Raw genomic sequence first — 16,388 nt, forward strand, 5'->3', positions numbered from 1 at the left:
CCTTCAAAGCAGCAGAAATGTTTCTGTCCCCATCCCCAGATTTATGCCTCGAGACAATCCTGTCTCGGAGGTCGACAGACTATTCCTTTGACTTCATGCTTGGTTTGTGCTCTGACATGCACTGTCACCTGTGGGATTTTACATAGACAGGTGTGTGCCTTTCCGAATCATGTCCAGTCGACTGAATTTACCACAGGTAGACTTCAATTAAGCTGTAGGAACCTCTCAAGGATGATCAGTGGAAACATGGCGCACCTGAGCTCAATTTTGAGCTTTGTAGAAAAGGCTGTAAACTTATGTACATGCAATATCTTAGTTTTTTTTTAAATTTGTAATAAAATAGCAAAAATTTCCCCCCCCAAAAAAATCAAGTTGTCATTATGGGGTGTTGTGTGGAGTAATTTGAGGGGAAAAACATTAATATTCTATTTTGGAACCAGGCTGTAACATAACAAAATGCAAAAAAAGTGAAGCGCTGTGAATACTTTCTAGATGCATTGTATGGACTGTACAGTAGTGGTCTGCATCAGGTTTGTGCAGAATTAAAATTTTACCAAGTGTGAAAAAAAATTAAACCACAGTTAGTATTAAAACAAAAATAAATACAAGAACTAGAAATACAAAGGCGAGTGAAAGTCATGTGAGTGAAGGTGTAAGTCACAGATGGGCCTCAAGCATTTCACTTAAGTGTAAAAATAAGCTAACTGGTAAAGCATGAAAACTATCTGCCTTAACTTTGATAATAGACGATAACATACTGGCACGTCATCCTTAGCGGTGGACCATAGAATAAGAAAAAAAACTAACAAGCAAAATGCTTGCTGAAAGGCTCACTGAACTAAGCCTTTTGAAATATGGTGGAGCGATATGTGCCACTGACATTCAAAGGTTAAAGCTCGACTTTATAAAGCATACATTTCGCGCACGTTTTCAAATTCCAGATTATACAACTTCATGAGTGTTATGCTTTTATTAGAGGTATATCACAGATTTTTCTGTTCAGTGTACATATTTATAAAGTGTGTTTTAATAGCTAAAATATGATAACGATGAAAGCATGTTGGAGGGGTATTTTAAGGCTTAAACTATAAACAGATGTTTTCATTTTTTTATTCCTATCATTATTCGATATTTTCTAGACATTTTATTCTTGCAACTTTGTGTTGAAATGTGTTTACAATGTGTTGAAAAAGTGTGTTTTAATACATTTAAATGTGTTGAAAGCATGTGGAAGGGGTATTTTAAAGCATAAACTTTTTGTTTGTTTGTTGTAAGTGGTACCAAGGACCACATCAGTAGCACACCTCCCTGTTTTAAAAATAGCTCACAAGTGATGGGACATTGTGATTTCCAAGGAATGTTGTAGAAGTGATTTTAAAATCTGAACACTTGCAGAGATTTATACAAATAATGTGTTTCATATGATTTGTTTCCTACCTACCATGTTAAATCATTGATCATTTTTGTGAGAAATAATTAACATGATCAGTGTCTCTCTTTACATAGATGAATATCCATCCAACCCTAGTTAATGCCATCAGAGATAATATTTATATATAATATATATATTTAGATTTGTAGTATTTGTAAAAATTTGAAATCTTTCCTATTACTCATTCAATGGAATGGAATAATATTTACTTACTATGTTACACTTGACCCAGTGCAAACAGTTGGGTGAAAACAGTCGGCACATAAGGAACGTTCCTAACCATAAAGGACTAAATTGTAAATTTTGATCAATAAATGACTGAAGGGCACAAAGTCTTTGAGTTTGTTAATCATTTATTGAAGGGGGGGGGGGCGGCACGGTGACCGACTGGTTAGAGCGTCAGCCTCACAGTTCTGAGGAGCCGGGTTCAATCCCCGGCCCCACCTGTGTGGAGTTTGCATGTTCTCCCCGTGCCTGCGTGGGTTTTCTCCGGGCACTCCGGTTTCCTCCCACATCCCAAAAACCTGCATTAATTGGAGACTCTAAATTGCCCGTAGGTGTGAATGTGAGTGCGGATGGTTGTTTGTTTGTATGTGCCCTGCGATTGGCTGGCAACCAGTTCAGGGTGTACCCCGCCTCCTGCCCGATAACAGCTGGGATAGGCTCCAGCACGCCCGCGACCCTAGTGAGGAGAAGCGGCTCCGAAAATGGATGGATGGATTATTGAAGGGGAATAACGTAGAGCGCTGATATGTGACCTCTTTCACGTCCATGGTTTGTTTATGTTGTTATTGTTTGTGTGAGAGAGAGTGGGGCAAAAATTGCATGTCTAGTCTAACACTTTATGGCTGGGCATTTAAACAAGTCCAGTGTAGCGATGAAAGAGGTAATGCTGTAAAAAGACAAGACTTTGTCTTCTCTAAATTGGCATGAAATGTGTAGAGTGGTGTAAAGAGGTTTAACAAAGAATTGTCTGTTATATTTTTGTGAAGGATATGTGGCAGGACAACACTGTTACTCACTCAGTTGTTTTACAAAGACTGAACTGTAGTGAATTTGTGTAAACTGTGTGTGTATCGGTCGCCGACTGGTTAGAGCGTCTGCCTCACAGTTCTGAGGGCTGGGGTTCAATCCCCGGCCCCGCCTGTGTGGAGTTTGCATGTTCTCCCTGTGCCTGTGTGGGTTTTCTCCGTGCACTCCGGTTTCCTCCCACATCCCAAAAACATGCATGGTAGGTTAATTGAAGACTCCAAATTGCCCGCAGATGTGAATGTGAGTGCAAATGGTTGTTTGTTTGTGTGTGCCCTGCGATTGGCTGGCAACCAGTTCAGGGTGTACCCCGCCTCCTGCCTGAAGATAGCTGGGATAGGCTCCAGCAATCCCGCGACCCTTGTGAGGAGAAGCGGCTCAGAAAATGGATGGATGGATGTGTGTGTATCGCAGTCCATATTTCCACATGCTGGAATGTATGCCGATACAAATGACGACACTGAACTGACTGATCCCAGTTTATTTTAAGATTAGAAATGATAGTTGGCAGGCTGTAAGGTACTGCCATCTATTGGCTACATCACAACACAACAAAATCTTAAAGCTGTCAAATTAGACAACTGTCTCGTCATATAACCCAGAAGCGTATTCAGTCATTTAGGGCAGGGGTGTCAAACTCTTTTTTTGTCTTGGGCCGCATTGTAGTTATGATTTCCCTCAGAGGGCCGTGAGAACAGTGAAACCATATAAATGTTTAATCATCACCAAAACATTATTACCATTACACAACAAATTGAGGGATAACTAGTTTTGAAATCAGAAGACAAGGATAATAGTTTGTTCAGGTATTGTTTAAGTTACTGTAGAAGAAGGGTTTGGTAACAGAAAAATGCAATATCTCAACATTACTGTTTATTATGATTATTATTACAAATTGGAATTTGGGTACAGATTTTGCTAAAATGATGTGGCGGGCCACATCTGGCCCCCGGGCCTTGAGTTTGACACCTATGATTTAGAGGATGAAAGGAAAAGATTTTAAATGTTTATCATCCCCCCCGAAAAAAAAAAAAAAAAATTCATAAAATTCTATATCATGAGCCAAGTCCTTAAAAACCTTGAAGATTATGCTTTTATTGTAATTTATAAGAACATTAATCAGCATTTAATAAAGTTTACCACTTTGATTGCTTTCATACTCAGTGTTTATTACTCACAGCTGTGTGATTTTTCTCACAACATTAAAACTGTACTGTAATCTTGGAAACCATTACGACTTTTTTTCTTGATAAATTTATTCTCAGAACATTACAACTTTTTTTGCTGGAGGAAATAGGACTTTATTCTTGCAACATTAACTCTTTTCGCCCCGAAAATTACAACTTTTCTTTCAAAGGTCAATGTAATATTACAACTTTTTTTTCCTCTACCAAATAGGACATTATTCTCCTAACTTTAGTTGTTGGTGTTTTTTTTCTTCGTAACAAAGATTTATTCTCATGACATTTTCCCCTTAAGAATTCAACTCAAATCTGTGAATGTTGCACATTTTTTCGTCAAAAAAAACAAAACAAGATTTATTCATACTACTCAAAACAGTGTGACTTTTTCTTGAAACATTACTACTTCGTTGTCAGAACATTACACATTTTCATAACGTGACTTTTCACTCCGAACATAACTTTTTTCTAACTACAATGACTATCCTCATACCATTACAACTTCATTAATGAGCAATTGAGTTTTTTCCCCCTCTTGGTTGCAGTTGACGACTTAACTACCCAGCATCGACGTTTAAAGTTTGAAGTTGACTAATTGCTAATCACGTTTTTGGCATCCTGTCTTCCAATCGGCCAAATTACAGAGAACTTTCAACTCGTGCCATCACCCTACTATAACACTCTACGGAACAGCAAAATGTCTGGCAACAAGACGACAGTCTTCATTTGCTCAGGTACAAGAGTATGAAATCAAAGCTGGTTGTGGATGACAATAACTGTTAGCCTCACTTTCTTTCGCAATTCCGATGGGCACTCGTCTTAAAATATTCACACCAGCAACAGCGGAACCACAAGACTGGTGGTGAGGAACAAAGAACAAGAGACTGGCCGGCTCATTGAAGAGAAAAACATGCGCAGGGGTCCCACTAATTACAACTAGAGTTGTATTTTTAATCATTTGTTTTTTATTTGCTTCTATGCTGGTCAGTCGAAATATTTCTACGTGAAACTGGTCTGTGGTGCAAAAAAGGTTGAGGACCCCTGTACTGTGCTTAAAAAATATGAATGACTGGCACCGTGATGCTACCGGGCTTCGATCTTCACCGGGCAGACCGCGTCAGCGAGTTACCGTGGAAAACAAAAGGCGCCGTGATATGCTTTTATATCAACGAAAAATGGTGTACTGACATCACGGAGATCAGCACACACTGCAGCCCGGATTTAGAGTCGCTGTTTTTGAACTGTAAGCCATTCTACTTGCCTCGTGAGTTCGCATCTTTCATTCTCGCCGGTGTTTACATTCTTCCTCAAGCTACCACGAATGCCGCACTGCTAACGCTCGCTGAACAAGTAAACAAAATTGGAAAAAAAACACCCAGACTCACCCCTCATTATTCTTTAGAATATTTTACAATAAAGTGACATATCTGTTTAAAATCAGGGAGTGTTTTTGTGCACATCCATTTCCCCCCCTCTTGTAACACCGACTTTTTTTTTCTCAGAACACTACACATTTTTTAAAATGAGATTTATTAATATAATTGTACTATTTTTGAGTGATAACTTTGAGGTACATATTAAGTAGTAAGTCGTATAATTAAATGTGTGGAACTGATGCCATTCACTTGGAGAAACTTACCCGAAGTCGCACACAGCCTCTTCTAGATCCTCGCATCATCTTGTCCTTTGACTGAAAACAAACAGAACAACCCTGTATTTACAAAACAGTAACTATAATCCATGAATAACCACTCCCTGAGGCTTAATTCTAAGCTAAACATTGGTGATCCGTGCAGAAGTGCAACCGCAAATAAACACCGGACTACTATGTAAACAATTTGAGGTCTTCATTACTTCCTCATGATTCTTGACATGACAAGCTAGTAGGAGGCAAGGTTTCTGTCAATGAACCACAAGGAAAAGTCAAGTATTTTCTGGTGCATTAGTTGCACTATGCGCCACTGCATACATAAAACTAGGATTAGTTTTCACTTAGATAAAATTTCACAATATGAGTTTACACAGAATGTCAGCTAGTTCAACAAGGATGCTTTAGATCATAGGTGTCAAACTCAAGGCCCGGGGGCCAGATGCGGCCCGCCACATCATTTTATGTGGCCCGCGAAAGCAAATCATGCTCCTCAACTTCCGTGATTTTTGCAAAATCTGTACCCAAATTCCAAATTGTCATAACAACAAACAATAATGTTGAGATATTGCATTTTTCTGTTACCAAACTACAGTAAATTAAACAATACTTGAACAAACTATTGTGATTTCAAAATTAGTTATCCCTCAATTTGTTGTGTAATGGTAATAATGTGTTTTGGTGATTAAACATTTATATGGTTTCACTGTTCTAACGGTCATCTGAGGGAAATCATAACTACAACGCAGCCCGAGACAAACAAACAAACAAACAAAAAAAAGGGGGTTTGACACCCCTGCTTTAGATGATTAATTCTTTAGAATGACATAACACATATAAACACATTTGGAACTTATTATATGGCAGCTGGCACTGTTTGCTAATGAGCGGGTTCGCCATTGTCGTTCTATTTATACTAAACTAACAAGTAACGTTAGCTAAAGACTGCTCCCACTGTGTCTCTCACCTATCGTCATGAGTAAAAAAAACCAGTGAGTGTCACACATCGACAAATAGTCTCGACAATGAACACAATTCTGTCTCACTGTCACCGAAAACATTTAAATGTCCACTGCAACGTCGCGTAAGTTGTTGATGTTTTCGAGTTGAGCTTTTGCTAGCAATGTAGCTAAGCGGAAGCATGGGGGAAATGGTGCCACGGGATTCGTCAGTTAGACTTCAAGAATCATCGTGATTGGTCCATGTGACGATTAGTCACCGAGCAGATTCGCCTGTTGGTGCCTGAGACTCGCCAACTCCTGACAAACACTAAAGGCCCTCATCACAAACAGACAACTTCTACCACCTAACCCACAGCACAGAGCGTAACAGTTTAGTATTACAAACCGGCGAGAAGCGACGTACCGTGTAGTAAGACAGCAGTCCGGCATTATAGTCCAGCACAAACCAGCGGTACTGCCATCCTTTCATAACGTTAGTCCACTTGCTCAGTGGCCCTTCCATGATAGACGCCATCTACAATTGACGACTGGGAGGAGTCGGATATGCTATGTAGTGACGTCACCTCTGTTACTATCAATAAAGTTAATTGAAACCTTTTTTGATAGTATAGTTAATGCATTTCTATTACTGTATAGACAGTGAAGCGATGTTTTTTTTAAATAAAAAATATAATTAAAATTCTAAAAATATTTTTGCCACAATTTCATTTCAAACGCTATTGAGGCTACCTGTTTCTAAAATGTAATCAGTTCTGACAACTGACATTAGAAAGACCAATAAAATCAGCAAAATTATACAATATTCATCAATATCTTTATTATTTACAATAGACACCGATAAGCAAAACTTCACAGTAATATATGTGAGCTTTAAATAAAAAAATGTACAATAAAAAAAAAAAGTGTGTTAACGTCTTTTTTTTTTTTTTTTTTTAATCCATGCGTAGGTTCACATATTCCATTATGGCGTGTCTGACTGTGAGCGTTGGCTTTCATTGCACCTGTACCACTTTGGTATAATGATGAGTTACAGAGCGCTTTCCAAGACATGGAGTAGAAGCGTAAAGAAAAAAAAAAAAAATCAGAACAATGAATGCTAGAGCAGGAAAGACAATGCAGAGTAAAAATGAGTGTTGTGAGGACACTTTGTGGTCAATTCAGCATTGTTTCAGCTACGAGAGATGAAAAAAAAAAAAATGGAGCTCAATTTATTCAAAGACCCTGCTACTCCAGTATATTTGAAGGATGGTGACAATTTTATTTAAATTTTTGATGAGACTAAGTCATAGAGATGCACTAAACATACAGGAAACTAGATAACCAATAGAATGAAACGATATATTAGAGAACAAATTAAGCAGCTCAGGATAAGTGTCGAGTCAGTCTTAAACGTGTAATGCAAAGAAATATGGCACAATGTTTTTATGAGGCTGTTGATTCTTGCAAGTAATTTGCTCACATAAAAGGCACCAAGAATCACAGAAAATGACAAATTCGCTTCCATTATTTGAGACTCACAGTATGTGTAAATGTATGTGTTATGGACCTGCAGTGTTCTTATATGCAAATGTTAGCCTTGTACATACAACATGTGCCAATAATTTACGGTCTGAGGCCTTATCCAGTGTACATTAAGCTGTGAGCCCAAATAAACATGATCTATGTGTGCACATATCGGACATGTACAATTCTTCCAACTTGTGCTGAATGAAATAGAGCAGTTTAGACTACAAATGCGGGTCAATGATCAATTGTGAAAAAATAAACGTGATGGCACCTTAAGAGATGAGACACTCATGCTGATGAATATTTGATGACTTCAGAACTGAAGAATACATTCAGAAAACAGATGGATAGGCTTCAGTCTAAAACAGAGCTGGGGAACCTTTTTCCTATCAGGGGCCAATCAGAGTTTAAAATATTATTATTTTTTTTAAATAAAGTACTCAGACGGCCGTACAAAATGTATGACAGTTCCACTGAAGTTTTGTTTTTAGAATTGCTCAGGCCAGATCAAATGTCACGGGCCGTAGGTTCCCCACCCCTGCTGTAAAACAATTCTTTATTCTCTGACCACATAAATTTGTTTTTTAGGGATATGAAATAAAACAAATATTTACTTTTCCACCGAAAATAGCTGTGCTTTTAATAATAATAATAAAAAAACAAGAATAATTTAAAATTCAAGTTCATACATAGACATTCTCTTTTTTTTTTTTTTTTTTTTTAAATCAGATGTACAAATCGCTCGTGCTGAAGACAGACTGCAGTTTAGTCTATAAAGAGTTAGTACTTTGATTAGTGTGATGAGCGCTCAGTGTGTTTGAACTGTGTTTCATACATTGCGGACATGTGAGGTACGGAGGCCACAAAGGCTACAGGGAGTCCTGCACAGTCCATAACACGCAAGGACACTTGGAAGGAAAGCTGTCCCAACGAGCCTAGTGGTCTACCCTGTGCTCCTCTTGAGGATAATGTGGTGCAAAAGGACATCTGCCGATCAATACTGCAATGCTTTGAGAACGTGACAGGGGTAAATTTCATTCATGCCATAGGCAGAAAGAAAACATTCATTTTGTTTTGAATACAGTGGGGAAATAAAGTATAATCTTATACTCAAAAATACTTTTTGTGTGTTACAGCTTGTCATTTGGGGCTTTCTTACATAAAAAAGCAATTCGGAACTAAAAAATGCTAGGGGATATACGACCACAACATATCCCACAAAAGTAATAAGGATTCTCTACCTAGTGGTGAATTTGGTAAATCGCACTAATTAACCCTTTGATTTATACTCCTGATTTCATGAGTATTAAAAAAGGAGTTACTATTTATGGCCCATACTGAACTCCAACAGAGTACAGCTCTAAAATAGGCATATGCACAATCTTTAATTAACCATTGAAGTCCCTGTAAAGTGAGAATGTCTTCTAAATTTGACACGCCAGAGAGGGTTGTTAACAACCCTGACAAATTTGAATGATGGTATCCCCCCCCCCCCCCCTCCCAAGTATGTAAAATAAGGCTTAGAAATTGTGAAAAATCACACCGTTGTCTCACCTCTCAAACGCTGTGGTGTGCGTGCTGAATGCCTGAAAACACAGCCCAGTGAAAAATGGATTCTGATTCGAAATAACTCAAGTCGTAACTGCACCGGATAAACATTGATGCTAACGAAAGTGCTCAAGTTCTAATACAGTGGGGGAGGGGCAACTCATGCCAGATGCTGAAGTGCGTCATCGGGTGCTGTTTAAGCCACGCACACCCCCCCCCAAAATAAATAATAATAAGGAAAACTGGAACGGTGACAACAGCTTAACGCTCTATCTCCAGAATTTAGTACTACACAGTACATGTACAAACATGTGTAAGGTATTTCGAAACAAATATCTGAATTCACTTTACAGGGTCTTATAGAATTCTCCCAATTGTGTAGAATTGAGTGTGGATTAAAACTGAAGCAACATAAATGCACTAGTTGGTTGGTCTAAGAAACATGACGTCAGGTATAAATTGAGCTACATCCACACTATAGCACAACTCCCTCAGGTAGCGTCGTTCTGCTCAATACAAGACTGGCATCAAAGCAGGGGTTCAGAACACCTCCCATCACACACACAAAAAATTATTAATTGATCGCAGAGTCAATCAAGAAAATGCCTAGCCCTCTAATAAAACACAAAACCTGATCATGTTTTAAATCAAATAGAAAAAAAGCGGGCGGTACGGTGCCACTGGTTAGAGCATCTGCCTCACAGTTCTGAGGGTTCAATCCCCGACCCCGCCTGTGTGGAGTTTGCATGTTCTCCCCGTGCCTGCGTGGGTTTTCTCCGGGCACTCCGGTTTCCTCCCACATCCCAAAAACATGTGTGGTAGGTTAACTGAAGACTCTAAATTGCCCGTAGGTGTGAATGTGAGTGCGAATGGTTGTTTGTTTATATGTGCCCTGCGATTGGCTGGCAACCAGTTCAGGGTGTACCCCCCCTTCTGCCCGATGATAGCTGGGATTGGCTCCAGCACTCCCGCGACCCTTGTGAGGATAAGCGGCTCTGAAAATGGATGGATAGAAAAAAAGAGAGCTATCATGATGATGATGATGATGTGGTTTCCTATCTGTTGGTTAAAATGGCTTTCAAGAATTAGTTATGGTGCCTCAGTTGCTAGACACTGAGAAAAATGCTCCAAGAAACACAGTGCACCCGACCGATGAGTCACACATTCATGAAACATTGAGCTCGACAGGGGGAAACGACTGTCTACTCGTCAGTAAGGCTGAGCACAATCGACAGACTGAAACACAAGCAGAGTGAGCTTGGACTTTAACGGCAATCTGTGCTGGCGACATTCATTCACGTTTATGGCCGGCGCGAGGCAAACATTTTACAATTTGGAGTTGTAAAATTTACGTTAATTTGGCATACGCGGTCATCAGTATATGTACAGGTCAGACGGAACCAAAATGAAGTGTGCACACTGGTGTTTTATGAAACAGATGTATGTAAACAATCAAAAGATTATATTTTGTAGTGATTTCTCTGAGGTACGTTACACATTATTCTCATGTCAAATACAGTTAAAGGAATCCGAAAGAGAATTCTGTTGTGGTGTGACTGTTAGTGTCGGCTACCTCTGGACTACATCGCTAATCTCTTTAATACAGCTGTGCAGGTTGTCTAGTATGCTGTTGGAGCCCATGCAGCTCAGCACTCCGCCACCTGAGGACGAGGCCCTCAGCTCCTGGAGGCTGAGCTCCAACTTCCCCACTGCCTCGCGGAAGGCAAACTTGTTCCTCATTTGGGGGATGCAGTCCACGTAACCTGAACAGTAGTCCAGCAACTGGTGGCCGGCCTCCAGGACTTGGCTGCTGGATGGGCTTTCGGAGCTGATGTGGAGGACGCTGCTCAGACACTCTGCACACTCCAGCAGGACCTCGCGGCTGACCCGCTCCGGCGGAACCCTCTCCGACTGCTGTCTGGTTCGCCGTAGTGCCACTTTTGAGCCAGCGGGTGCTGTGGAGTACGAGGAGGAGGAGGAGGAGGTGCTGCTGGGTGCTCCGTTGGCCATTTTAGTGGGAGTTGTGGAAGAAGCAGGAGGCACTTGTGGTGGTGGCACTAATGGTCTGCTCGAGGTCATTCCACCTGACAACCGCCCCGACCTTTGGCCTTTTAATGCATCTCCGTTGACTTCGACCGGTGTGGCTCCTACCTGCTCCTCTCCCTCGCTGCTGTAGGAGTGTTGCATGCCGCGTAAGGTTGGCGGAGGGGGCGGAGCGCACTTGGGTTTGACGAGCCGCGGCCTGTCCCGGTCAGCTTGATGCTCGGACAGCAGTTTGAAGCGGTTCCCCTGAGAGTCCAGCCCGACGAGGTGCACGTCGCCTGGGCTGTTCTTCAACGTGGGGGAGATGAGAACTGGAACTTTGTGGTTGTGAGTTTGTGCACCTGCTGCGCTCGATGACGCAGCTGAACTAGAAGTCTTCGAGGGGGACGACCAGCTTTGCTGCCTTTCCAGTCCTGCCCCACCATCCTCTCTACCCTCCCTCACCCGGGACGCATTGTCCGATTCACCTACTTCCCCCGCGATCCCTGGTGGCCGCCCTCCTGCAACAGTGCTCCGGGGTAGGAGCTTGGCTTTGGGCCTTTCCCTGATCTGTGCAGTCCCCTCATCCATCCTCCTGAGCAGAGTTTCAGGAGGACGTGCAGCCCCGTTCTCCGGCTGGGAGGTGGTTGAAGCAGTCCTTTCCAAAGGGGTTTTAGCACTGCGGTTCCTAGGTAAAGTCAGAGCAATACGCTCCAGGTCAGGCAACCCGGCTGACATTGAGGAGGTAGAATTGGACCTAGGTAAGGGTTTAGCCCCCCCAACCATGTTTCCACCATCCCCTGAGCAGACTGCCTTTCCTGTCCGCAGCCCGAGGGTCTTTTTGATAAGCCTCGGGGTAAAAAATCCGGCGAGTCCTCCCCAGCTGCTGCCGCTTGTTACCTGGGAAACAAGTCCCACACCAGAGGGCTTCTGTCCAAATGTGGCCCCACAGCAGCGTGACTGAGTCTGGGCGGGTTCGCCATGGGAATGAGAGGGGGAAGCGGAGAAGCCCCCTAAACTGTCTGACTGTGGCAGCGGAGGCGGGGGACTGAAATCAGCAGTGGGCTCATATTTCTTGTGTGGCTGCGTCTCCATCTCCCGAAAGGAACTGTTCCTTTTAGGAGGTGTGGGGAGATTCTGTTGGTGCTGGGAGGACGGCGAGGAAGAAGAGGAAGACGATGACGACGACTTCTTTTTGATGAAGGAGCTGAAGAAGCTAGTCTTGCGGTCTCGTGAGAATGTGCCCGTGTCCAATGCGTCCTCTAAAAGGCTGCCGGGAGATTTATCACGGGGCTGCTGTTTTCTGGGCAGCGCTGGGGAACTGCCTGTGCGTCCGTCGCCTCCTAATAGAGAAGTCCAGCCTAAAAAGAAAAAAGAGGAATTGATTATAATAACCCTAACCCTAAGGACAAGGGTTTCCCCAAAATATTTCAGCTCAAGATCCAAATGAAAATTTTGATTCTTCCTAGGACCCCATCCATCCATTTTCTATAGCACTTGTCCTCACTAGGGTAAGAGGTAAGACGGAGCCTATCCCAGCTAACTCTGGGTGAAAAGCGGGGTTGACCCTGGGCTGGCTGCAAGCCAATTGCAGGGCACATATAGACAAACAACTATTAACAGGCACATTCACACCTATGGACAGGTCAGAGTCTTCTTCTTTTGGAATGTGGGAAGAAGCTGGAGTACCTAGAGAAATCCCACACAAGCACAGGGAATACGCTAAGCAACCGTGCCCTCTCCCCAGGACCCAAACTGACTAAAAAATGTATTAGCATTTTCATTTTATTTAGCCAGGAAAACCTCACTGACATTAAAAATTTCTTTTACAGGACTGTCCTGGTCAGGACATAATAAAACAGCTAATAAAGCTGCCATAGGAGAGAACACAGAGGATGTTTAATCAACTACAACTAAAATGAAGCAAAGTTCCATTTGCAAGGAAATTGTGTGCCTGATGAGCAATAAAAAAGCCGACCTAATAAAAATGTGCCTTCAATTTCTGATCCCTGCTATAGACTTTTACCTTTAAAGGCTGTTTTCCCCAAGTGACCCAAAAGAACTAGAATATGGAATAGAAACCTGAAACTGCGCAGGTCATGCACATGCACATTCTATTCATCTAACTGGATTAGGATCGAAGTTGCACATGCGCAAAATGGGGTGATTAACATGATAATCAACAAGTTATTTATACCTAAACCTTAAAGCACAGTGCCAGTCAAAAGTTTGTAGACACCTTCTCAATAGCATGGGAATGTCCAAAGCATCTGACTGGTACTGTACAAATATACGCAAATCTTTCCTTGGCACATAAGACATCAGTGTCAAGGACACTTTTGTTTTGTGACTTTGTAAACTGTACTGCATGCTCACAGAAACACACACATTGGATTCAAGAGCAGCGTGGTTTTAGTTTATTGTTTTAGTATGATTAATGCTTAGTGTTTTGATGAACTAGGAGGGGGTAAATGAAGTAGTTGGGGAGAAGGACAGAAGGACAACCACAGAGACTTGTTTGCATCACAGACAAACATATGGGACCAAAATTTTATTATCAACATTAAGAAAAAAAATAATAGGGAAAGAAAACTTCTGAAATTATAGATATGTCACCAGAAACATGAATTATTTCGATTTGGAATAACAAATTCAAAGACAGAATATAATATAATTATATCTATGAACAACACTTGTTGGAGTGAAAAGTGAGGGTGATTTGGAGCTAAATTGATCACGTGAAAGCCCATTACACAATTTCAATGCGTGGGGGGTTCAACTGAATGAGGATTAGTGCTCAAATGTTTTGGAGTATTTTTGCTGAAGTGTGAGTCAGTAGAAGTATATTCGACTGGATAAGTGAAAGTATTCAGAGGAGACACTTTACTATAGAGATTAAAGGTGGCATCTGCTCCATTCGTTGGTGGCATTCCTTCATAGGAAATATTGACTTATGGCAACAGATGCACTTTATGGCATTTCTCTCTCCTATTAAACCTTAGTACCACATTAGGCGTTTCAAAATGTTTCTCTTTTACATGTTTTGTTGGGGCAGCATGGTGTTGTAGTGTGGAGCACGTATGATTCCAGACGAGAGGTTACAGGTTCGAATCAGGCCTTGTGTGGCTGACACATCCTCTTAATGCTTGCTTGGGTGTTCTCTGGTTATCTAAAGACTAAATTGGCTCACCCGTGACTCTCATGTGGACAAGTGCTATAGAAAGTGGATGGGTGGATGTTTTTGCTTGTTGATCATTTGAAAGAGTTGCATTTTTGTTTTCAGACATGATTCCATTCACGTGACAGGTTTCACTTGGAAGTTTGACAGCAAAGCGAGCACCAGCGTCGTAGAACTAAATAGGCTATTTACTCTACACTACATAACATTAAGGCTAATGTGACCTGCCTAAAATGTACATACACTTGGGAAAGAACAGACAGTTGCACATGTGGTCAGTCGGTGAGAAAAATGACTGCCCTTCTCCTCAGGCGACGGGCTTGGCGACGCTGGATTTGGCTCTTGGTATCAAGATGGCCTGGGACACCTGCGGGCTTGTAATGTGATTCACCTGAATGCTTGGCAGCGAGGTAAGCGTGTCTAGCTGTACCTGAGGGACCATGGGTGCCGTGGTCCGGCCGCCCGTCAAGCCCGCCCTCGATGTTTTCCTTGTTTTCCGTGTGCTTGAGGACTGTGCGGGATTTGGAGGGCAACAGGGGCGTGTCAAAAGAGTGCAGGGGACCGCCGTGACCGGAGGAGGCTGTCTTACAGAGCTCCTCTGCCACCTCTATATATATATATAAAAAAACAAAAAAACAAAGAAGAAAAACATTTGAAAAATACATGTCAGACTGTACAACCTCTGAAACAAACACAGCAGAAGTGGTGTGACCAAAAGTTTGAGGGAAAACAAATGCCTTGAAAAAACACAGAAACTCAAGCGCTGAAATGTCGCCATTGCATGACCGATCACGAGATTTCAGCTCACTGAGCATGTAAAGCACAGGTGTTAAACTCAAGGCCCATGGGTCAGATCCGACCCTTCACATCCTTTTACGGCCCACAAAGCTTGCCTCAATTTTCCATGACTTCTGCTCAACACTAGTGTTAAAAGTGATAACAGCCAAACGCCGGGGCAATTATGTAATACAATAGGGCAAATATTAGGATTCCCACACAGAACGTATTTGGTTAGGGACAAGAAGTATAATTGCCATGCATATCTTTTTTTGTTTTGTTAAATAGCTCGGTACAAATTCAACTTCCAGCGGCATTTAAACAGATTCTCCCAGGCTGCGTCATAACAAATGCTATGATTAGTATTTAATAACATAATGATTCAAACTGTGAATGTTGCAGTTGTTTGCTGCTGTTGCGCTTTCCGAAAACAAAAACATTTAAGATGTTTCGGTTTCATTTGAAATATAATTTAACCCACCCCAGTTAACACAAAAGATATGCAGTTTGTTTTGCAATGCTGTCCCCTGTAAAATATCGCTGGCATCAGGCAGAACCTTTGCCTTTTGAGGAAACAAACCCAAAAAAAACCCAGCATGTTTGTTGCGCTATTAACATTGCATCGTCAAAGACAGCCATTTTGTACACTTTATATTGGTCAATAATTTGTAAAAATAACAGAACAACGTGGGGACTGGGACTGACCAGTAGTTTCGATTTGTGACAAAATATTAAATTGATCAAATTTAGACAGAAGGTTTCGGCCCGATGCCAGCAATATGTGAACTGAACTACTACAACCTGTAGTAGTACTAAAGACGAACCGAATATACTCCATACATTTTTTTTTTTAATGATTATTATTTCCCAGGGTAACATTGTCTCTAAATTGGAACAAATCCGAGGTTGAACGGATTGGTTTACACTTTACACTGTCTTTCCACTTACAGGTTTTTATTAGCCTAGAAAATGGCATGCTTCTTTAATGCTATGCTACCTTCTGAGATGCTGGAGTCATGGAACATTGTTTCAAAAGCTTGGTGGATCTCTGCGAATGATGGCCGGTCCAATGGACTCCACTGCCAGCCTATTAGAATCAAGTAAA

At 41.6% G+C, this 16,388-nt stretch overlaps 2 protein-coding genes across 8 annotated transcripts in view; both read right to left on the reverse strand.

The window, feature by feature from the left end:
* Positions 1-6,809, reverse strand: part of osbpl9 (oxysterol binding protein-like 9) — a 49,776-nt gene extending 42,967 nt beyond the window's left edge. For both annotated transcript variants that reach the window (XM_061778728.1, XM_061778727.1), the window contains exons 1-2: positions 6,656-6,809; positions 5,282-5,332 (exon numbers count right to left, since the gene is read on the reverse strand). In XM_061778728.1, coding sequence (XP_061634712.1) covers positions 5,282-5,332; positions 6,656-6,766 — 162 coding nt within the window. In that variant the 5' untranslated portion in view covers positions 6,767-6,809. The remainder of the gene's footprint in view (positions 1-5,281; positions 5,333-6,655) is intronic.
* A 245-nt stretch (positions 6,810-7,054) lies between these two features.
* abl2 (c-abl oncogene 2, non-receptor tyrosine kinase) overlaps positions 7,055-16,388 on the reverse strand; it is a 43,989-nt gene continuing 34,655 nt past the window's right edge. For all 6 annotated transcript variants that reach the window (XM_061778860.1, XM_061778859.1, XM_061778864.1 and 3 more), the window contains exons 9-11: positions 16,281-16,370; positions 14,937-15,113; positions 7,055-12,689 (exon numbers count right to left, since the gene is read on the reverse strand). In XM_061778860.1, coding sequence (XP_061634844.1) covers positions 10,876-12,689; positions 14,937-15,113; positions 16,281-16,370 — 2,081 coding nt within the window. In that variant the 3' untranslated portion in view covers positions 7,055-10,875. The remainder of the gene's footprint in view (positions 12,690-14,936; positions 15,114-16,280; positions 16,371-16,388) is intronic.

The sequence above is a fragment of the Phyllopteryx taeniolatus genome, chromosome 7 (genome assembly GCF_024500385.1).
Source record: "Phyllopteryx taeniolatus isolate TA_2022b chromosome 7, UOR_Ptae_1.2, whole genome shotgun sequence".
NCBI lineage: Eukaryota > Metazoa > Chordata > Actinopteri > Syngnathiformes > Syngnathidae > Phyllopteryx > Phyllopteryx taeniolatus.